Consider the following 23,286-nt stretch of genomic DNA (forward strand, 5'->3'; position numbering starts at 1 on the left):
AGTTCAGAGGAACTCACAGCCGTGGAGGAAGACGCGTGTGCCGTTCCTGTGTGTCTTTAGCTTCTGTCCGCACAGCAATATTAGCATTTTTCAATAATGTCTATTGAAATAGAGTCAGCAGAGTAAGTAGATTCAATCGTGTGTTTCGAAACCTCACATGCATGCTTACATTGTGTAATTTAACCGAGCACGTCTATTTTTGCAGGCTGATTTTTGCACTGTTTATGTGTTTGGTTTCTCTAGCTAACTGTGTTAGCATTATGGGGAGATTGTTTTGCACACAGTTTAGATATTAAATAATGTTTCTCTTTTATGTTTTGGTATTTAAAGTATTGAAATTCAGTCTGTTTAGTGTTTTGTCTGGTTTTAGTGGCAAAAACAGCTCTAGATTTCTCCGTTTTTATTTAGCCTAATTAGAAACAAACTGATCATATTTGTGGATATCATATGTCTTTTTTGCAATATTACAATAAAACAATATGCCTTTTAGTATTGTGTCTAGACATTGCTTTTCATTTGTTTATTTTTTTGGGGGGGTTAAGCATTGCTTATGACTTTCCAAACAAAACCTTTAGTTAATTTATCTCTGCACTTGTAATATAATATATTCATCACTCACCAAAGTCTTTCAAAGTAACTAAAATACATTCTTTTGTCATGTTTCTCCAGTGTGATCCGTCTGATCATGCAGTACCTGAAGGAAAACAACTTGCATAAGACTTTAGTGACACTCCAGGAGGAGACAACAGTGTCTCTCAACACGGTGGACAGTATTGAGAGTTTTGTGGCCGATATCAATAGCGGTCACTGGGACACTGTACTTCAGGCTATACAGTCCCTCAAACTCCCTGACAAGACTCTCATTGACCTTTACGAACAGGTGAGATGCAGAGAAGATCAGGGCTTTTTTTTATAAGTCAGCTGTAATGGTGTGGCTCATTTTGAGATTGGACACATCATAAGTGTTTTTTTTTGTGGTATTTTTACAGGTTGTTCTTGAGCTGATTGAGCTCCGAGAGTTGGGAGCTGCCAGATCTTTGTTGAGGCAGACGGACCCCATGATCATGCTCAAACAAAATCAACCTGAGCGATACATCCACCTGGAGAACCTTCTGGCTCGCTCATACTTTGACCCCAGAGAGGTAAGGGATCTGAAACTATGCACTGAAAACACCGGGTCATGAGCTGTTCATCTGAGCACTGTGCCACACATTGCTCTGAAACACAGCACAATATAACTAATTAATTAAAACGCAGCTTTTTGCAAGTGGTTAAACGCACTAAGCCTCATCACAATTTTGATTTTAGTTCCTTTGACAGATACTTTGCCAAAGCAGTGGTGCAAAACACAATGTTAGCAAGTTTTTATATTATGATAATTGTACAAATATTTTCGCTTTCTTATGAAACTGTGGCAGGTCACAGGCTTTCTCTTCAGGACACAATAACATTGTCGCTGTGCTAAATGAGTTGCAATGAGCAAATTCACATTCTCTATTTTAAAAAAAATCTTCAAAATGATGTATGATTTGTTTGAATTGGACAATAAAATGACCACCTGAGCTACATCTGTTTTGAAGTCGACAGTCAGCAAAGTCGGTTTTGAGCGAAATCTAGTTAAAGTTTTCTAAAGGTTCCAAAACAAAATCACCCAGCAACCTCACCTTTAAATCCCTGATAATAACACCAAATTTGACACACACCAAATATCTATAGGAAAATTATGTATTAAACTTTTTTCCATGATACCACAATTGTCTGATTAACATTAATGAAACAGATAGCCTATATATTAAGACCTACTGTACCGCAAGGACATAACATAATGCTACTTACTTACGGTAGATGTTTTCCCCCAACAGTAACCAAACGTTCACTTAAGACATAACAGTGTGAATACACCAAGACAAATAATTTGAAATAGTATAATTCTGTGTATATCGGGATTGCGCGCTGTCTGAGGCGTCTTTGTGCGCACTTTTCAGATCTGTCAGTCAATGCGAGTAAGATCATTTTCATGGACAAAGGAAAGGTACTCGTCTCTGAAAACGTACAAATTGCTATTTGGAGCATTGGGATTGCTAGCCGTGGGCTTAATGAACTAATATTTGTTAAAACCTCAAAATTGTTCAAAGTAGACATTTTCACTTGTTTTGCCTGTAGCTCGAAATTATCCTGTGCGCATTCTGACTCATTTTGCCAGCACGGGTCACACATTTATTTTCATCAATCATTACTATTGGTCACCCTTTACATTTGTCTAACCAATATCTAACCAATGAAAAGTATTAAATTACTTTTAAAAGTATTTTTTTTTAAGTATTAAAAAGAGGTTGTGACAATCATAATTCCATTGGATCCTTAAACCTTTAAACTCTATTGTGACTGAAGTATCGCTTACATTTTAGACCGTTTCTGCTTCTTTGCAATGCAAGAGTAAATAAACCACTGGTTGTTTGAATTTCAGTGTTTTCTTTACTCAAGAAGCACTATATATATATATATATATATATATATATATATATATATATATATATATATATATATATATATATATATATAATTTATAGGGTTGGGTACCAAAATCCGGTTCCAATATGGCACCGGTACTTATATAACCGGTATGTACCGGACCGAATCAGAACGCAGATTTCGGTTCCTCATTCCGGTGCCAAAATTCAAACGTGCTTTCGCGCTTTGGCTGGCACCATCACAACTCATGACAACTATTCAGTGTTTTCAACGACATCATGTTTATTTCAGGTTTCAGACATTTAAATGCTCATAAGTAGGCTAACATTACTAGCAAAAAACACACACTGATGTCTATGAAAGCGGCAATGACAATCCTTTCAGACGGTTATAATTTGACTAACGTTACATGTTTTATTCACATCAGATACATGCACATTATATAGTAACTATATTGTTTACTCTATTCTTCTTTCAGTTCACTGGTCACTTACTTTCATGTATTTCGTAAGACGAGAATGAACTCAAGTGTTGTAAATCTGACAGATCCGATTCTGAGGCGCAAACTAACATGGCGCCGCCCATTGCGCTTTATAGATCAACTAACACACATTCACTCACACATTTGAACATCAGATAGTTCTTGACACAGTTAAGAAGTTTGTGAATATTTTGAATAAAAAGAAAAAACGAAATAAACCCAATACAGCTGAGCTGTCAGCGCTATTGCGGCTGCTGTGTGTCATGTGAGAAACATGACGCGTCGTCATGGAAACATTAAGGCGATGCGTTCTAAAATATTTAGCCAGAGAATATGATCATATTTCAAAATAAAGCTGAAGCTCGAAGCTGGTTAGTAGCATACCAAGAATACAGACTAGGCCTACTGCTGTTATTACTGTTATTTAGAGTTATATTAGGCTTGTTGTAGTTGGGTTAGGTGGCTTAGGTTTTACTGTGAATTTGTAAATAAGTAAATTATAATTTGTAAATAAGTAAATTGTTTTGTATTTATTTATATTTATACATTTAAGTATACATTAAACTTTTAATAAATGGTTAAATTTAAATAAAAAATAAATAAATAAAAAGCCATTTAATGTCATCCACCTTGTTTTGTGGCCTTTTTTTTTTTTTTTTAAGTATCGGTTCACGCACCGTTTAGGCACCGGAACCGTTTTAAAAGTATCGGTTTGGCACCGGAATCGAAAAAAACCCAAACGATACCCAACCCTAATAATTTATTTATTTACCAAGTCACAGCAAATAATTGCTTAAATAGCCTGTGCATAGCATTTTATCTTTAATAACATGACATTTTGGCCAAATGACAAAAAAAAAAAGCTGACAGACCACATAGCTACAATAGACTTTATAACCTGTAAGGTGAAGGAAACATAATGTGATGCACTTACAGAAAAGTAGCAATTTTGGACATAGGTTTCCACCTGACAGCAACAATAGTCGCCTCCATTCTGAATGATTGCTGACCTGATATGTTTATTTTTAGGCCTATCCTGACGGCAGCAGTAAGGAGAAGCGTAGAGCAGCTATAGCTCAGGCTCTTGCTGGTGAGGTCAGTGTGGTACCGCCGTCACGTCTGATGGCTCTCCTTGGACAGGTGAGCAAAACTTCCCTTGCAACGGGATATTGGTGCATTAACCTTTGTCATATTACATACCCTGATCTGAGAATTACACTTAAAAGAATAGTTCATATTACTATATTTGATGGTAATTGTCTGTTTCTCTCTCTCTAAAGTCTCTGAAGTGGCAGCAGCATCAGGGCCTTCTGCCTCCTGGTATGACCATTGATTTGTTCAGAGGTAAAGCAGCTGTGAAGGATGTAGAGGAGGAGAGATTCCCCACACAGCTGGCCAGACACATCAAGGTACACTGACCAGCATCTGCCCTCAACAGTGACATGAGATGAAAGAAGATTTGTCACTCACCTCTGTTTTTTTTGTTTTTGTAGTTTGGTCAGAAGTCTCATGTTGAGTGCTCACGCTTCTCTCCTGATGGCCAGTATCTGGTCACTGGATCCGTGGATGGATTTATTGAAGTATGGAACTTCACTACTGGAAAAATCAGAAAGGTCTGTGAATCTACACTTCATCTGAATTTGTGATTATGGTTTATGTAAGTTTGTTAATGGATTATATGTCTCTGTTGGGCAGGATCTGAAGTATCAGGCTCAGGATAACTTCATGATGATGGATGACGCGGTGCTGTGCATGGCTTTCAGTCGGGACACTGAGATGTTGGCCACAGGAGCCCAAGATGGCAAGATTAAGGTCTCATACACACTTTATTGAAATCGGACAGATAAATAAAACCATCTTTATAGGGTTAAAAGGTATTTCACCCAAAAATGAAAATTATCCCATGATTTACTCTCCCTCAAGCCATCCTAGGTCTTTGACATTTTTCTTTCAGACGAATACAATCGGAGTTATATAAAAAAAAATGTCCTGGCTCTTCCAAGCTTTATAATGGCAGTAAATGGCAGGCCAAAATTTGAAGCCCAAAAAAGTGCATCCATCCATTATAAAATAATCCACATGGCTCTGGGGGGTTAATAAAGGCCTTCTGAAGTGAATCGATGGGTTTGTGTAAGAAAAATATCCATATTTAACACGTTATAAAGTAAAATATCTAGCTTTCAGCGGGCCGGCTTCCCTATTCAACTTACGGAAAAAGTGTAACTGGCACGATGATGACGTCGGATGTAGCGCAAGCGTTTTGAACTGTGAGAGGTGTTACACTTTCTGCGTAGAATGTCATATACACCTCGGATGGCTTGAGGGTGAGTAAATCATGGGGTAATTTTCATTTTTGGGTGAACTATCCATTTTATTTATTATTTTAGTCATCAATTACTCACCCTCATGTCATTCCAAACCCACAAAGCTTTCATTCATCTTTGGAACACGAATGAAGACATTTTTAATGAAATCTGAGATTTCTGTCCCTCCATTGAAAGTATATTCACCCAAAACAACTGTTCAAAACATTCATAAAGAGAAGTAAGAGATAGTAAAATAAATCTATATGAATAGAATGGTTATCCAAGTCTTCTGAAGAGACACAATCACTTTATATGGTGAGCAAGTTTATTTTAGGCTTTTTTAATTAGGTAAACGGAAGCTCAAGCATGCTTGCTTGATGCGCGAGAATGATTGAGGTTTATTGTGTTACCCCAACACGTTTGAGCTTCAACCAATGAGGTTTGTTCTCATGCGTCAATCAAGTACAGTTGAGCATCTGTTTATGTTCTCTGATATCAAAAATAAATACATTTTTGTTCTGAAGATGAACGAAAGCTATATGGGTTTGGAATAACACGAGGGTGAGTAAATGATGACAGAATATCACTAGTTACTAATATCTCTAGTTAATAAAGTAATTTGATTTCATAACTTGCATTACTTTAGCACTAGGGTTGGGTATCGAAACCCGGTGCCATTTAACTGTTGTGTAACCGGACCGAATCAGCAGATTTCGGTGCCTCATTTCAATGCCATAAGTTCAAACGTGCGTTTGCGCTTTGGCTGGTGCCAAGCCAGAGACGGACGCGCTCAGCGCTCGTCACATATCACAACTATTCAGTGTTTTCAACCACATAATGTTTAAGTTTTAAGTTTCAGACATTTAAATGCTCATGCTAGCATAAAATACACACTGATGTCTATAGCGGCAATGACAATAATAATTTGACTACGTGTTTTATTCATATCAGATACATATTATATAGTTTACTCTATTCTTCTCCCAGTTCACCGGTCACTCACTTTCATGTATTTCGTGAGACGTGGATACGTGTTGTGAATCCGACAGATCCGATTCTCTGAGGCGCAAACTAACATGGCGGCGCCCATCGCGCGTTATAGATCAACTAACACATATTTGAAAATCAGAATATCAGATAGTTTGTCATAGTTAACAAGTTCGTGAATATTTTGAATAAAAAAGAAATAAAACCGATACAGCTGAGCTGTCATACAGAGCTATTGTGGCTGCTGTGTGTCATGTGAGAAGCATGACGCGTCGCCATGGAAACAATAAGGTGATAAATATTTAGCCAGAGAATATGGTCATATTTCAAAATAAAGCTGAACCTTGAAGCTGGTTTGTAGCATACAAGAATACCAACTACTTTGCTGTTATTAATACTGTAACTGTTATTTAGTGTTAAATTAGGCCTGTTGTAGGTGGCTTAGGTTTTACTGTGAATTTAAGTAAATTGTGTTTCGTATTTATTTTTATTTACATATTTAAGTGTACTTTAAACTTTTAATAAATTGTTCAATTTAAATACTTTTTAAAGACATTCTTTAATGTAATCCTCCTTGTTTTGTGGCTCAAATTCTTTTTTTTAAAGTATCGGTTCAGACACCGGTATCGTAAAAAACCCAAACGGTACCCAACCCTATTCAGCACTGGCATTCAAACTATCAAAATTCAAACAAAATTTTGTGTGTGTGTATTTGTTTCTGTATTTGTTTATATTGTTTTTCATAAAATGTGATTTATTTTTACAGTAGGAAGGCGGCTGTATTTATTATTTTGAAGGATTGATTTATGGATTTTGTTGTTTGTCCAGGTGTGGAAGATTCAGAGCGGTCAGTGTCTGCGGCGGTATGAGCGCGCTCACAGTAAAGGCGTCACCTGTCTCAGCTTCAGTAAAGACAGCACTCAGATTCTCTCCGCGTCCTTCGACCAGACTATCAGGTGAGTATGTTATCACTGTCCTCTGCTTTAACCAAACCCACAGCAAAATTAACTTTTTTTTTTTCTCAACAGGATTCATGGTTTAAAATCAGGCAAGAGTTTGAAGGAGTTCCGAGGTCATTCTTCATTTGTAAATGAAGCCACGCTTACTCCTGACGGACATCACGTCATTAGCGCTTCATCTGATGGAACCGTGAAGGTAATGTTGTTAAAATTATTACCTAGCTAGTTCAATCTTTTTCTCAAATCTCTCAACTAAAGATCTCATATGTCAAATGTAAAGCTGAATATCTAACTTCTGGCTTTGCGTTTTCTTTCTCCCAGGTCTGGAACGTGAAGACCACAGAATGCACAAGCACATTTAAGTCTCTAGGCACCTCTGCGGGAACGGACATCACTGTTAACAACGTTATCCAGCTCCCCAAAAACCCAGAGCATTTTGTTGTGTGTAACCGATCCAACACTGTTGTCATCATGAACATGCAAGGCCAGGTGAGGATGTCAAGACTCCTGCTAATGAAACAGATGACAGTGTTGAAATGATTTGTGTCTGGCTGTGCATTATGAATCTCTGAGAAGTGTCCTTATGGTTTTTCCTGCAGATTGTGAGGAGTTTCAGCTCTGGTAAGAGAGAGGGAGGTGATTTTGTGTGCTGTACTCTGTCTCCACGTGGCGAGTGGATCTACTGTGTTGGAGAGGACTTTGTGCTTTACTGTTTCAGCACGGTCACAGGCAAACTAGAGAGAACCCTGACTGTAAGCCCTCTTATATATATATCACATTGAACATGCACAAAAGGGATTTGTAGCTGATTATTTGATCTGTGTCGTCTTCACAGGTTCATGAGAAGGATGTCATCGGCATCGCCCACCACCCACACCAGAATTTAATCGCCACATACAGTGAGGATGGGCTCCTCAAACTCTGGAAGCCATAACAGATGTGGCATCGACATGAGGATCCTAATTAGTTGGGGTGGGCAGGAGAATACAAATAGAATATTTTGCCTTTTTTAACCCTTTTTGTGTACATACCTGTTTTTTTAAGTGAAGTGGATAACTTTTTAGTTTTTTTCTACAGAGTCAAAATGGAAGTATCTGTAATTTATAGTAACAAGTTTTTGTTCTATTGATCCAACAATAGACCCCCCCCCCCGTTCTTTTCCTTTGTCCATTAAAACATTTGACCAAAAGTTGTATTTGTTGCATGTTGAAAAGATAAGAGCTGTAGATTAGAAAAATAGTCCAAACATCATGTGTGATTAATCTCAAGTAACATTTATAATCATAAAAATATTTTTTGTTGAAATACCATGAAAGCAATTTAAATTTCATATTTTTAATAAAATTAGTTTAATGGAATGTTTTTGCTAAGTGCTATGAATGAAGGTCAGTATCGTTTATTGCAATACTGAGGGATGAAATTAGCAATTATAGCCATTCAACATTACAGAAATATTAATAGCAGAAGTTAGTGTTATTTTTCCCACCCATACGAACTGATCAAATTTAATTTTAACCTGACAGAAAGAGTAACTTTGGATTTTGGGATTTAACATGAAACAAAACTGATACAAAAAAAAAAACATCACTGATTCTTATATACTGTAATAATTGACTGAACAATGAATCATTATACTAAATGATAACTACATACAAAAAATTTTTATAATCTTTATTTCTTCCATAATATATCATAAAACAATGCAAACATTTTACATGCGAACTATTTGAGAATGCTGAGTTTCCACTTGATGGTGTTTCTCATCTTGGGAGCAGTCAGGGCTTCAGCGTCTGAGGAGTGAAAAGGATAGTTGTAGATTTATAACATCACATGAATGAAACATCCTCACTGAAAGTTTACCCAGTTACTCTTTACCTTGCTGAGGCACAGCGGATCTCTGCTGCAATGATGCCATAATGCTATTGGCTGTTGAGTTAGGACCTGTGAGCTGGAGAGAGAAGAACCAAGTCTTTTAATGTACATACTTTATGCTTTCAAAATAATGCTGCTTCTCGTTACTTTTTTCACATGGGACGCGATTATCTAGTCATTGCTAACATTTCATTTGTAAGTAAAATTAACAACAGTCGAGAGCAAAAAAATGGGCTTTTGCAAATAAATAAAACAAGAGGTCGGAGAGAAAGCACACAAATGAGCATGTAAAACAATTACAAGTAACCAACATAGTAAATCGATTATTCCAATAACCTCAAGTTTCAATAACTTCAAGAAAAAACACTGCACTAAGCTGTAAAAGCTTTAACACAGGCCTGTGTGTGTGTGTGAGTGTGAGAGACTCACTGGAGTTTGGCCCTGCTGCAGGTTCTCACTCCAAATCTCTGGAAGGGCCGTGTCCATGAGCTGCAGCAGGTCACTGTACTCTCTCTGCAGGCTGCTGGCAGGACCGTCAAACTGGAAGAGCACCAGAGCTTTCAGCAGACTGTGAACTTCCTCTGCAGGGTCAGACAACAACAATCATCATCAGTGTGAATCACATGTACACAAACATACAGAATACAGCTCAATAATGAAAATCATCTCAATTCTGCATAGCTTTAAAGTTACACAGAGTGAAACTATGCCAAATTTAGCATTAAACTGTTATCCATACATTTGTTGCTATACACAGAGCCTACAACTAACCTTTAGGGGTCACTTAAGAAAATGTACTGGCCATAAATATTTTTAATTGGCCAAAACACCAACATTTTAGAATGAGAGTATAGTTCCTAGCCATATCGGTCTGGAAAATCACAACTTTTCATTTTCCGTTGGTCTTGGTACACGATGTAACTATACACATCACAACATGTAAATGGGAAAATGTTGGCGTTGTTTTGTCACTTATTGAGCAGTAGGCTAGCTGGAGCCATTTACCTCCAGTCTTTGTGCTAAGCTAGGCTAGCGGTGGGTGCGTCAGACAGAGATGGGGCACGCACGGAGATGAGAATGGGATGTATGCACTTATCAAACTCTGAGGGATACGGTGAATAAGCTAAAGTCCCAAAAAGTCGACGTGTTCCTTTAAGTAGCCTACTTTAAAGGATTAGTTCACTTTTAAATAAACTTTAAATAACCCAGCATATGTAGCATCACGAAAGACCTCTTAAAGGATTAGTTCACTTTTAAATAAACTTTTGCTGATAATTTACTCACCCCCATGTCATCCAAGATGTCCATGTCTTTCTTTCTGCATTCGAAAAGAAATGAAGGTTTTTGATGAAAACATTCCAGGATTTTTCTCCATATAATGGACTTCAATGGGCTCCAAACGTTTCAAGGTCCAAATGACAGTTTCAGTGCAGCTTCAAAGGGCTTTAAACGATACCAGACGATGAATAAGGGTCTTATCTAGCGAAACTATCAGTTTCTGTGAGAAACTGAGCAGTGTTTATGCTATTATTTTACCTCTTATCAGACGAACGTGATCATCTCTGAGCTCCGCCATAACTTCCGTGTTGCCTCAGATGTATACGTAGATACCTCATTAGCGCTTGCACGGATCAGTAGAATATGGCATCTACGATCAATATATATGACCACGCTCGTATTTTGACCTCACTTAGCGGAAGTTATGGCGGAGCTCAGAGATGATCACATTCGTTTGATAAGAGGTAAAATAATAGCATAAATAAATACGGCTCGGTTTCTCGCAGAAACTGATTGTTTCGCTAGATAAGACCCTTATTCTTCGTCTGGTATCGTTTAAAGCCCTTTGAAGCTGCACTGAAACTGTCATTTGGACCTTGAAACGTTTGGAGCCCATTGAAGTCCATTATATGGAGAAAAATCCTGGAATGTTTTCATCAAAAACCTTCATTTCTTTTCGAATGCAGAAAGAAAGACATGGACATCTTGGATGACATGGGGGTGAGTAAATTATCAGCAAAAGTTTATTTAAAAGTGAACTAATCCTTTAAGAGGTCTTTCGTGATGCTACATATGCTGGGTTATGAATTTAATAAGTGCTTGAAATAAAACAAATGGTGCTTGAAAAAGTCCTTGAAAGTCCTTGAATCTGGTGTTCATGAAAGAGTGGGAACCCTGAAGTAGGTTTTTCCAAGTACATCTAAGAGTAGTTTTCAGGGACAGAAATTAACATTTAAGCAATCAAATGTAAAATAACACTGTATAAATGAAAGTTATCGAGTCAAGTGCAGTGTGATTTTTCTTTATCCTTTGTTGTTTGATTAACATTAGCACTGTTCCAACACTGCGCGTGAGTAATTGTGTTCCCTTTTGAGTCTTCTTGTGCTTGAAAATTTAAATTGGCGTGCATGTGATGATGCAGCACTGGCCTGTCAACAGACCGGAGCATTGGTCCCGTTCGTTTACATTCATGTTTGCACAACATTGCATTGCTAGAATTCATAAAAATGTTCCCAGCCAACTGCCAATTGACATTTTCATATACTCGACAATGCCGTTTTTTACTCGCATTTGGTGCTTTTTTCAGTCTGTTGCGTATTCAGCTCACCTCTCATCTTATCAACAATGGTGATGATTTGAGTAAGTGCGTTCAGGAGGGCGATATCCTCAAATGGGCTTCCCTCCTTCAGACTGTGTTTCTTTCCTTCAGCTTTCCTACGATTCTTAGACGACCTCCTGCAGAAAAAAAATATCTCTACGTCAGACTTGAGCTGCTGACAAGTCGTGAGACACTGAAACATTTCAATGAGTGGTGTCAAACTCAGCTCCTGGAGGGCCACTGTCCTGCAGATTTGATCTCCAACCAGCTCTAACTCACCTGACTGGAAGTTTCTAGTAATCCTGAAAACCTTCATTAACTTGTTTAGGTTTCTTTAATTAGGTTTGGAGATAAACTCGCCAGGCATTTGCCCTCCAGGAGCTGAGTTTGACACCACTGATTTAAGTGACTGCAGTGTTTCTGTATTTGTGGTAGCAGTGATGTCACTCACGATGAAATGCGAGAGTTGCTGCGGGAGTATTTTGAGCCAAGATGGCTGCCGGTCAGGACACTGCTGGCCTCAGAGTAGAGTTCAGCATCCGCACAGTCGGCACCATCCTCATCTGAAATGGAACAGGAAGACACTGTCAGTGTACTGATGAACATTTCATGTGATTGAGGAATACATCAAAATATATGTACGCTACCATCAAAGCTCTTCATTAAACATATTCTGTAATATGTAATATTTTTTTCTTAAGGACACATCCAAAACATGATATAAATGGATATGATTAAAACTTCCTGTTTACCAAATAACTCAAGTCTGGCCTTGGCTTTAAGTTCTCGGACCACAGCAAGACGGTTTTTGTGGCGGATGAACAAAGCCTTCTGGGACTCCAGGAAGGACGTCTGACTACTGTAAGCTAAAGGCAACCAAGTACACAGTTAAGATGCAGCACAAAATACAATACAAAATAAACAGGTCAGTGCAAAATATGATGATTTACCTTCTAAAAGAGCAGACTTCAGATTGGTCTCGATGATGTCCTGTCTGTTGTGCAAATAAATCTGAAATAAAAAAAAGAAATAAAATTATGAGATGCATACATATATACATTGTAAACTACTGTTCAATAAGATTTTTAAATGTTTCTGAAAATCTCACCAAGGCTGCATTTATTTGATAAAAAAAACAGTATTATTGTGAAATATTGTTAAAATTTAAATTATCTGTTTTCTATTTGAATACATTTTAAAATGTAATTTATTCCTGTGATGCAAAGCTGAATTATCAGCATCATTACTCCAGTCTTCATTGTCACATGATCCCTCAGAAATCTTTCTATTATGTCTCATTCTAACATCTCATTCTAATATAATAAATTAAAGGTGGGGTCTAATGCTATTTCATGCATTCTGACTCATTTACACTCTTAAAGAGTTAGATTCTCATGCTAAACATGGCCAAAATCTCAAAAAATTAGTTGGACGTATGACAGTATTTCTGTGCCAAAAATACTCCTTCCGGTTTCTCACAAGTTTCAGAACATTTTTTTGAAGTCATAAAGTGTGATAAATCCTTGTATGTACACTTTTCCCGGAAAAGCGCACACACACGCCAACCAGAGCAGGAAAGAGCATGCCCATCGCTCGGGTAACGCAAGTCGGGAAGGCTTTTTTAACAATGTCACTAAAGAAGTGTGTTTTTGGTTGTGAGGGAAGAATAACCTTGCGTTGTTTTTCCAAGTGTGTTCCTGGCATTTTCGGCGACAAATGTTTTATAAGCAAGGCCTGTTGGATTTGCAGATAGTTGCAGGCGGCGAGACCAAGCTCAATCTTTTAAGATTGACCATTAGTCTGGGGAGTCTACACTGTATTTTCTACTGCACAAGAGGCGTGATCAATGGGCATAGTTTAAATGACTCTGTACGCAATTGGATAGTCCTTCAACCAATCAGACCAACGAGTCATCACTTCTCTATTCATCATCGTGTTAAACCCGCCAATAGCGCACCAGGTGGATAAGCCGATTTGTGATTGGTCCCTGCATATTTGTAACAGAAGCAGGGTAGAAGAATGTACAGATTTCCAGCCTGAACTGCAGGGCAAAATAAAAAAATTTTCCCAGTCTAGGCGGTGAGTGAAACTGCATCAAATGTCTGTGTTTTGTTGGCAAGCAGCACGTAAGTGCATACAATGTAAACACAAATGTATAGTGAATCAAAAGTTATCCATAATGCGATGCAGTGGCGTAACGGTTTTAAAAAGTGGGTGACTGGGGGAAGTCATGAGAAGTCATTTTTAACATGATAGTTTCGTCCTTAACTTTACATCTCCTAACTATAGCATAATACAATATTGTCAGTCCCGAGATTCTTCACATAGATTTGCATGAAATGCTTGTGTGCATTGGACGGAGTGGTCCAGTGGTAGAGCTAGTGTCCGACGAGCGTGTCTGAGGTTCGGTTCTGTGTGTGTGTGTGTGTGTGCACGTGATTCTTTAGCTCCATGCACGGCACGCCTGTATAGCTTATCTGTCTTTAATAAATAATTTATTTTCTTATATATGAAGGATGCAATACTACTCTGTAGGTACAAGATTAACATGAGATTGGCTGAAACTGTGTGTGTTATAAAACATTATAACCAAATAATAATAACGGTAATGGTAAAGACGGACACACAAAAGAACAGGCTCACCAATCTCAGTGCTTCTTCCCATGCAGCTCCCTGTATCAGAGCGGATATCGCCTCCTCACAGTCCTGACAACACACAGACATTAGCACACAGCAGACAGCATTCTTGGAGAGTCTTTTTTGAAGCAGAGGAGAACAGAACAATAATGACTAGGAAATATACAGTGTACCTTAGCATACTGCTCCAAACACAGTGCGGCTTCCGTGTGTCTTTTGGCCTCCAGAAGTTTCTCTGAAAACATCAGACGTACAAGATGGCTTACGGACATTCATAATCTCAGTAGGAAACATGGACACATAACAGAAATGTCTACCTGCCAGGTCTCGGGCGAGCAGTGACAGCTGCTCAGGTGGCAACGGGATGTGTGTTGCCACGGCGAGGGCATGTCTCCAGCTCGTGCAGCTGACGAAGGCCTGCAGGGCACGGGCCGTCTCTCCACATCTCCATAGCAACAGTCCTGCCTGCTCCGCATGCTGCTGCTCAACGAGATGCTCTGCATAGGCCACGCTCAGGGTCTGATGACAACACGGGGGTCAAGGGTCAAGATCATGTCAGCATTGCCATTTAAAGTTAATTGATTATTAAAAGTCATGGGGTTTCTATGCTCCTGTTTCTGAATGAATCTGATCTCTGTGTGCGAGTGACGTGTGTGTGTGTTTCAATGAAAGCAGCATGGTAATTAAACCGACTTGGAACTAAACCATTTCATTCCATACCTTCCAGTCAATCAGAATAGAGACAGAGCGACACGCGTCATAATCTGAAATCCACGCTCACTGTGGGGGGGGGGGGAATATAATGTATAAAACTGACGTTTGGATATTTGACTTAGCAGTGACTTAAATGTTTACTGCACACATAGGCATACTGAGTGTCAGGATCCCAAAATTGACCCATTCTTCCTGCTGATGCTTCACGTCTCATTGCCTGTATCCACTTTTGTCTCCTTAAATGCTTGTTTTTTTGAGTCGACAGCTTATAAAAACGTATTTCTGTGTTTTTTAGCTTGTTTGCTGTACACCCTGTCACATATCAGCTTTTAGACATTGTTCTGTTTTTTGTTGACAAGGAGGCAGCCTCACGCAATGCAAAGTCAATGGAGAGCGTTGGATTGTTTTCACCCCCGGTGTGGGCGTGGCCTAAATGCGTTCTGTCTCTATAAAGTATTCACACTAGTGTTGTCGTTTCCTAGTACTGGAATTTCCAACTTTGATATGATACCTTGAAAAATATCGATATCCAATACCATTTTCAATACCATGGGGAAAACTGCCATATATACCGGCATACAAATAATTTATTATCTCATAATGTTTTGATAGTTTGGGTAATTTTGTTGTAGTTTACAGACAGCAACAATTTAAATTGTTGAACTAGACTTACAAAAAAAAAAAAAAAGACAAGTAAATAGTAAGTAATATAATAAGAGGAAATAAACAAATTGCAAACAATAGCACAAAACATAAATTAAATAAATCAAATAAATCAAAATAACACTGGATATTTTTCATTGTAAAAATTTGATACAGATTAACGCTTCCAAATAAAGTCACACAAGTTATTCAGTCAAGAGCAGCGAGTGATTTTCTCTTCGTCTTTTGTTCTTCGATTAACATGACAGACAGCAGCCGGAATATTAGGCTGCTGTCACTTTAAGAGCTTATCCATGGATCCAATGTACTGAGAGTTATATTTGACTGTTTAAGCGCAATAAGCCAATTTAGTACTTGCAAGCTTGAGAGGCGGCTTTATGAGAGCGCCACTTATATAGATACGCATGCTTTGGATGTGAGTGCGAAATTTTCGTAAATGACTAAATTTATGTGCAAATTAAAATATTTAACTGGATTGAATGAGACGAGTGAATGAGATGAAGCAGTGTGTGAGAACTGCTGGTATTGGTGTATGGATACTGCAGAAAAGGATTATTGGAACGGTTTCAGATATTTCAGTCAAAATATTATTTTTGAAAACACTTATTCAGACAGACCATGGTATTGGTGGGACAAACCTTGACTAATGGACTTCAGAGAAAAACAAAATGTATAACTTGCCTTGTATTGCTCACTGTCTGAAGGATAGAGTTCAAGAGCATCGCTGTACAGTTTCTGATCTTTCACCAAGTTTAACAACTCTGTGAAGTGTTCTTCTCCTGGAAAACATGAGGCAGAGCAAGAGAAATGTACATTGAGACAACAGAGGATATTTGCTGCTGTATTCACTTGTGATGTCCTACAAGGCCCTTACCACACTTGCTGAGGTGATGTAAGGCCTTTCTGTATCTCTTGAGGTGTTTATCGATGGTGTAGTGCTGGTAGTTTGGCTCCAAGGTTTTCAGCATGTTCAGGAAGGGCAAGTACTCTTTAGGGTCCTACATGTTTGAGAAGAAGCCGATTAACCACTGCAAAACAGCATCTACAACAGGCGTGTGCTAAAACTACATCAATCTCATTATCAAAAAAAGCTGTTAACGCTGGAGTGCCTGTTGTAGTGTTACATCAGCTAATGCCTCATGTCTATTTTTAATGTGTTGTACATTCATTTTATAATATAAAATATGATATATTATAGGAATACAAATGTACTTATGTATATATGAAATTATCCATTTTATTAATTATTAATTTATTAAAATGTATTAGTCCATTTTATAATAAGAAATAATGCAATGTAATACAAATATGTGAAATAGCTGCTTATATATACACCAATCAGGCATTACATTATGACGACAGGTGAAGTGAATAACACTGATTATCTCTTCATCACGGCACCTGTTAGTGGGTGGGATATATTAGGCAGCGAGTGAACATTTTGTCCTCAAAGTTGATGTGTTAGAAGCAGGAAAAATGGACAAGCATAAGTTTGACAAGGGCCAAATTATGATGGCTAGACGACTGGGTCAAATCATCTCTAAAACTGCAGCTCTTGTGGGGTGTTCCCGGTCTGCAGTGGTCAGTATCTATCAAAAGTGATCCAAGGAAGGAACAGTGGTGACCCGGCGACAGGGTCAAAGGCGGCCAAGGCTCATTGATGCACGTGGGGAGCGAAGGCTGGCCCTTATGGTCCAATCAAACAGACGAGCTACTGTAGCTCAAATTGCTCGAGAAGTTAATGCTGGTTCTGATAGAAAGGTGTCAGAATACACACTGCATCGCAAATTGTTGTGTGTGGGGCTGCTTAGCCGCAGACCAGTCAGGCTGTCCATGATGACCCCTGTCCACCACTGAGAGCGCCAACAGTGGCACGCGAGCATCAGAACTGGACCAAGGAGCAATGGAAGAAGGTGGCCTGGTCTGATGAATCACGTTTTCTTTTACATCATGTGGATGGCCGGGCGCGGGTGCGGGTGTGTGTGGCTTACCTGGGGAACACATGGCACCAGGATGCACTATGGGAAGAAGGTAAGCCGGCGGAGGCAGTGTGATGCTTTGGGCAATGTTCTGCTGGGAAACCTCGGCTCCTGCCATCCATGTGGATGTTACTTTGACACGTACCACCTACCTTAGCATTGTTGCAGACCATGTACACCCTTTCATGGAAATGGTATTCCCTGGTGGCTGTGGCTCTTTCAGCAGATAATGTGCCGCCACAAAGCAAAAATGGTTCAGGAATGGTTTGAGGAGCCCAACAACGAGTTTGAGGTGTTGACTTGGCCTCCAAATTCCCCAGATCTCAATTCAATCGAGCATCTGTGGGATGTGCTGAACAAACAAGTCTTATCCATGGAGGCCCCACCTCGCAACTTACAGGACTTAAAGGATCTGCTGCTAACATCTTGGTGCCAGAAACTAGAGCACACCTTTAGGGGTCTAGTGTAGTCCATGCCTTGACAGGGCTGTATTGGGTCAGGGCTGTATTGGTAGTAAAAAAGGGACCAACACAATATTAGGAAGGTGCCAGATCTGAGTTATGTCTGATCGGTGTATATATTATATATTCATTATATTTATAGATTTGTATTTGTTCTTTTCTCATATATAATATAAATATCATATGTGAAAATCTAAAACATAATATAGTAATACTAATAATTGAAATGGCTGCTTATACCGTATGTGAAAAGGTGAATTGTATTCATTGTGTTAATATAATATATTATAATATAAATATCAAATGATGAATTGTATTCATTATATATTTACAGAATTTAATTTGTTATAATATTAAATAATGTAATGTAGTAATACAAATATTTTAAATGGCTGCTTATTTATGAAATGGTGAATTTTATTAATTATGCATTTAAAGATTTAATTTTGTTCATTTTAAAATATGATATGTGACCCTGGACCACAAAACCAGTCATAAGTCGCATGGGTATATTTGTGGCAATAGCCAGCAATACATTGTAGGAGTCAAAATTATTGATTTTTCTTTTATGCCAAAAATCATTAGGATATTAAGTAAAGATTATGTTCCATGAAGATATTTAGTAAATTTCGTACCATAATTATATAAAAAACGTATTATTAGTAGTAATATGCATTGCTAAGGACTTAATTTGGACAACTTTAAAGGCGATTTTCTTAATATTTGAATTTTTTTGCACCCTCAGATTCCAGATTGTATCTCGGCCAAATCTTATCCTATCATAACAAACCATACATCAATGGAAAGCGCATTTATTCATCTTTCAGTCAGATGATGTATACATCTCAATTTAAAAAAATTTACCCTTATGACTGGTTTTGTGCTCCAGGGTCACATATAATACAAATATAACAGAATATAAAATAACATATACTAACAGCGGAGATAAATCAGAGTGGGAATCTTCTGACTGACCTTCTGAGATTTTTCGGCCACCATGAGCACTAGGTCAAAATCATAGGTGCCGAGGGAATGCTCATACAGCTCATTTACATTGACAAGGAAGAGAAGATACTTCAGAGCTTCCTCTGCGCTCACGCTGTTGGAGCCGCTGGGTGCGTTCACTAAGCACAAAAGCACACAAATGTAACAGACACATAATCAAACATGTTTGTTTACTGGGCTTGAGTGAACTGAGGCTCACCTCGTAACTCATGGACCTTCTGTAGAGCGATTTCCAGTTCTGGTGTAGTTTTTCTCACGTGTGATGTAAGAATACATAAACAATATCTGTGTATAGATGAAAGCATCTCAGAGGAGAAAGAACAGGGCTTGGCATACACTGTGTGTGAAATGTGATCTAATCTCATTTGGATTCGAAAAAGGAAGTACAAGGACTATCCTATACTTCCTAAAATGTATTACAACATACAGTGCATTCAGAAAGTATTCACAGCGCTTCACTTTTTCCACATTTTATGCTGTTACAGCCTTATTTCAAAATTGATTAAATCCATTATTTTTTTCCTCAATTCTACAAACAATACCCATAATGAATATGTGAAAGAAGTTTATTTGAAATCTTTGTGAAATTTATTAAAAATAACAAATGAAAAAAAAAAAAAACACATGTACATACATACATTGAGTTCAGGTGCATCCTGTTTCCACTGATCATCCTTGAGATGTTTCTACAATTCCAAGACAGGATTGTATCGAGGCACAGATCTGAGGAAGGGTACGAAAAAAAAGACCTGCAGTATTGAAGGTCCCAATGAGCACAGTGGCCTCCATCATCCATAAAGTTTGGAACCACCAGGACTCTTCCTAGAGCTGGCCGCCCGGCCAAACTGAGCAAGCGGGGGAGAAGAGCCTTAGTCAGGGAGGTGACCAAGAACCTGATGGTCACTCTGACAGAGCTCCAGCGTTTCTCTGTGGGGAGAGGAGAACCTTCCAGAAGAACAACCATCTCTGCAGCTCTCCACCAATCAGGCCTGTATGCTAGAGTGGCCAGACGGTACATGACAGCCCGCCTGGAGTTTGGCAAAAGGCACATGAAGGACACTCAGACCATGAGAAAAAAAATTCTCTGGTCTGATGAAACGAAGATTGAACTCTTTGGCCTGAATGGCAAGCGTCATGTCTGCAGGAAACCAGGCACCGCTCATCACCTGGCCAATACCATCCCTACAGTAGTGCTGCAACTAACGATTATTTTTTCTGTCGACTAATCTAACGATTATTTTTTCGATTAGTCGACTAATCTAACGATTATTTTTCCGGGTTAATCTTATGATTCTTTTTTTAATGATTATTGTATTTCAAAGAGGGTAGTGAATTTGTATATTATTTTAACATGAAATCAATGAATGATGACAATATTAATTGTATTTCAGGAAGGGTAGTGTACATAGTATGCCATTTTATAATGAAATATATGAACACAAGAAGCTTTTTAAACATAATAAATAATGATACTATTCATCATAAAATGTATACAGAGTAGGCCTAATTAGGAAAAGTTGTTTACTATAGTAGTTGAGTATGATTTACTTATTGATTTGTGTCAATAGTAAACGAAAATGCACTTGTATTTATCTGCAAAAGGTTCACATACAGGAGCTTTGAGCATAGTTTTAATATAGTATAACTAGTCGTCTATTTTGAAGATACATGTGCATAAACAACGACTAAAGCTGCCAGAAGTTTTTGCCCAAACTTCAAAGACACATTTAAATGATTAAAGCTAGAGGCATATCTTAACTTTAATGTTACTTTAATCATGCAAACTACCTATATACAGCATGTTATTATGCATATGTGTTTGGGACAGAGAGGAACCAGGTCGCATTAACAGGAGATATATGCAGCCCATAATAAATAAAAGCACGAGACGTACTGGGGTCGGAGAAGAACCCCGGAAAATGTGACCGTCTGTTGCAATACACGCGCCACGGTTCAGCTGCGCGAGAGAACCATGGAGAGAACACTGGCAGCAGGGTTGCCAGGTTTTCACAACAAAACCCACCCATTCATTTCTCAAAACTAGCCCAAAACAAGCCCAATCGCGTTTCGGGGAGGTTCTCTGGTAAACATCGCGTTCGGGGGGTTAAATATGTGTGTTTTTTTTGCAGGGCTTCCTGCTAAAATTCTCATTCCCGGGGCTAAATATCACATAGTTGGGATCGCTTCAACCCACGGACATGAGACACAGCCCGCGGCAACAGTGTAGAAGTAGCCCAATTCCGCGGAAAAAAAACGGGACTTGGCAACACTGATTGGCAGTGTGAAAGCTCCCGCTCTCCACGCGCACAGCTTCTGCTCTGCACCTCGTGCAGTGTGAAACCGGCATTACAGAGCGAACAAAGCACAGTTTTACTCGGCTTCTGTTTAAAGTACTCCCACACTTTTGAATGTCGCGGTCTGGCTTTATATGATAAATGATCATTTTCACTATGCCCGGGAGCAGAAGCCGCCATTATTCTAGATCTTCTGTTCCATTCTAGAACGTAAATAATGTGCCGCCGACGCGTCGACGCATTTCACGCACGCACGACGCATTTCACGCAGTTGCAGCCCTACCCTACAGTGAAGTGGTGGTGGCAGCATCATGCTGTGGGGATGTTTTTCAGCGGTAGGAACTGGGAGACTAGTCAGGATTGAGGGAAGATGAATGCAGCAATGTACAGAGACATCCTTGATGAAAACCTGCTCCAGAGTGCTCTGGACCTCAGACTGGGGCGAAGGTTCATCTTCTAACAAGACAACGACCCTAACCACACAGCCAAGATAACAAAGGAGTGGCTATGGGACAACTCTGTGAATGTCCTTGAGTGGCCCAGCAAGAGCCCAGACTTGAACCCGATTGAACATCTCTGGAGAGATCTGAAAATGGCTGTGCACCGACACTCCCCATCCAACCTGATGTATCTTGAGAGGTCCTGCAAAGAAGAATTGGAGAAACTGCCCCAAAATAGGTGTGCCAAGCTTGAAGCATCATACTCAAAAAGACTTGAGGCTGTAATTGGTGCCAAAGGGGCTTCAACAAAGTATTGAGCAAAGGGTGTGAATACTTATGTACATGTGATTTTTTTGTTGTGATCCATTTTGTTTTTTATTTTATTTTGTTGTAATCAATTTGCAAAGATCTCAAACAAACTTCTTTCACGTTGTCATTATGGGGTATTTTTTGCAGTATTTAGGAACAAAAATTATGAATTTAATCAATTTTGGAATAAGGCTGTAACATAACAAAATGTGGAAAAAGTGAAGCGCTGTGAATGCACTGATACACTGTATGTAACATTTTATAACCGAGGAACTGACTTCTGTGGGTTGAGAGTCTCCATTGTGGACCGGAAAGCATCACAGATGATGTCCACCTTCTTTCCTCCTTTACCTGAAGCAGTACTGGGCGCTGAGCGTGAAGGACTTGGGTACATTGTTGTGGTTGTGTCTTCCTCTCTAAGAATGACAAAATATTTAAATTAATAGATAAATCCCAGAGAGAAAAAAAACACCAAAAGAGATTTAATCAATGCCAAAGACTTACTTGAGTTCAGTGAGGAACAGGTTGATGTGGTTGATGGAGTCAATCTGTTTCAGAAACATCTCGATGTTGTCAAGAAACACCTGGGAAAGGAATCATGGGATGGAGGTGGACGGCAGTGGTGTTATTCATTTAGTACTATTCTCTGAAAGGATTTGTATATGTATACTGCTGTCTACATAAAGAATTGCCTTCAAGGATAATAAAGTTCAGTAAGTAAAGAAATGCAATCTATGGTGTAGAAGAATGCCATTAGATGCTACTCTAAAAGGAAATGACATCAGAGGTCACTCACATTGGGATTGTGGTCATAAATGAGGTTGAGGTTGATCCTCAGCTTCCTCATGCACTCGAAAGCATCTTTAAATCTGAGACTGAAACAAACAACACATTAAAATGATTCAGTTTCAATCAAACCAGGCTAACAATTTATCCGTTCTTATTTATTTTTAATATATATTAATTAATAAATATATTTCACATTTTAAAATACCAATACAATACAATATATATTAAATACATTTTTCGATGTGGAATACAATTTTTTTTTAAAAAGACAAGTATGTTTTTGTTTATGTAGCACTGTCTGACGTTTTTTTTAAAATGTAAA

The 23,286-nt window shown here is 38.6% G+C and overlaps 2 protein-coding genes across 3 annotated transcripts in view; one reads left to right on the plus strand and one right to left on the minus strand.

The window, feature by feature from the left end:
• On the plus strand, positions 1 to 8,858 carry smu1a (SMU1 DNA replication regulator and spliceosomal factor a). Of its 2 annotated transcripts, XM_079839696.1 has the most exons (13): positions 1 to 122; positions 670 to 880; positions 990 to 1,142; positions 3,983 to 4,093; positions 4,234 to 4,362; positions 4,447 to 4,566; positions 4,649 to 4,765; positions 7,075 to 7,202; positions 7,275 to 7,401; positions 7,527 to 7,694; positions 7,805 to 7,957; positions 8,041 to 8,177; positions 8,283 to 8,579. In XM_079839696.1, exons 1-12 carry the CDS (start codon positions 97 to 99, stop codon positions 8,137 to 8,139), a joined length of 1,542 nt encoding a protein of 513 aa, XP_079695822.1. In that variant the 5' UTR covers positions 1 to 96; the 3' UTR covers positions 8,140 to 8,177; positions 8,283 to 8,579. The 2 variants fall into 2 exon arrangements, with proteins under 2 accessions (XP_079695822.1, XP_079695821.1); XM_079839695.1 differs by having other exon boundaries at positions 8,041 to 8,858.
• The window catches only part of elp1 (elongator acetyltransferase complex subunit 1), a 22,744-nt gene continuing 8,193 nt past the window's right edge, over positions 8,736 to 23,286 (minus strand). The window contains exons 21-37 of the mRNA XM_079839694.1: positions 22,972 to 23,050; positions 22,680 to 22,759; positions 22,454 to 22,591; positions 19,332 to 19,417; positions 19,103 to 19,251; positions 16,562 to 16,685; positions 16,369 to 16,466; positions 14,628 to 14,829; positions 14,484 to 14,545; positions 14,317 to 14,379; positions 12,624 to 12,684; positions 12,426 to 12,539; positions 12,125 to 12,236; positions 11,683 to 11,810; positions 9,507 to 9,658; positions 9,081 to 9,153; positions 8,736 to 8,995 (exon numbers count right to left, since the gene is read on the minus strand). Of these exons, the coding sequence (XP_079695820.1) occupies positions 8,928 to 8,995; positions 9,081 to 9,153; positions 9,507 to 9,658; positions 11,683 to 11,810; positions 12,125 to 12,236; positions 12,426 to 12,539; positions 12,624 to 12,684; positions 14,317 to 14,379; positions 14,484 to 14,545; positions 14,628 to 14,829; positions 16,369 to 16,466; positions 16,562 to 16,685; positions 19,103 to 19,251; positions 19,332 to 19,417; positions 22,454 to 22,591; positions 22,680 to 22,759; positions 22,972 to 23,050 (1,789 nt within the window). The 3' untranslated portion in view covers positions 8,736 to 8,927. The remainder of the gene's footprint in view (positions 8,996 to 9,080; positions 9,154 to 9,506; positions 9,659 to 11,682; positions 11,811 to 12,124; positions 12,237 to 12,425; positions 12,540 to 12,623; positions 12,685 to 14,316; positions 14,380 to 14,483; positions 14,546 to 14,627; positions 14,830 to 16,368; positions 16,467 to 16,561; positions 16,686 to 19,102; positions 19,252 to 19,331; positions 19,418 to 22,453; positions 22,592 to 22,679; positions 22,760 to 22,971; positions 23,051 to 23,286) is intronic.

This window comes from Gobio gobio (assembly GCF_949357685.1).
Source record: "Gobio gobio genome assembly, chromosome: 16".
NCBI classification, from domain to species: Eukaryota; Metazoa; Chordata; class Actinopteri; order Cypriniformes; family Gobionidae; genus Gobio; species Gobio gobio.

What these genes read in the sequence shown, in the direction of transcription:
- smu1a (XM_079839695.1), top strand. Translation starts at nt 97, where the DNA reads ATGTCTATTGAAATAGAGTCAGCAGA. An exon ending in ATTGAAATAGAGTCAGCAGA is followed by an intron (nt 123 to 669) that starts GTAAGTAGATTC and finishes ATGTTTCTCCAG; the next exon opens with TGTGATCCGTCTGATCATGC. An exon ending in TGATGGCTCTCCTTGGACAG is followed by an intron (nt 4,094 to 4,233) that starts GTGAGCAAAACT and finishes CTCTCTCTAAAG; the next exon opens with TCTCTGAAGTGGCAGCAGCA.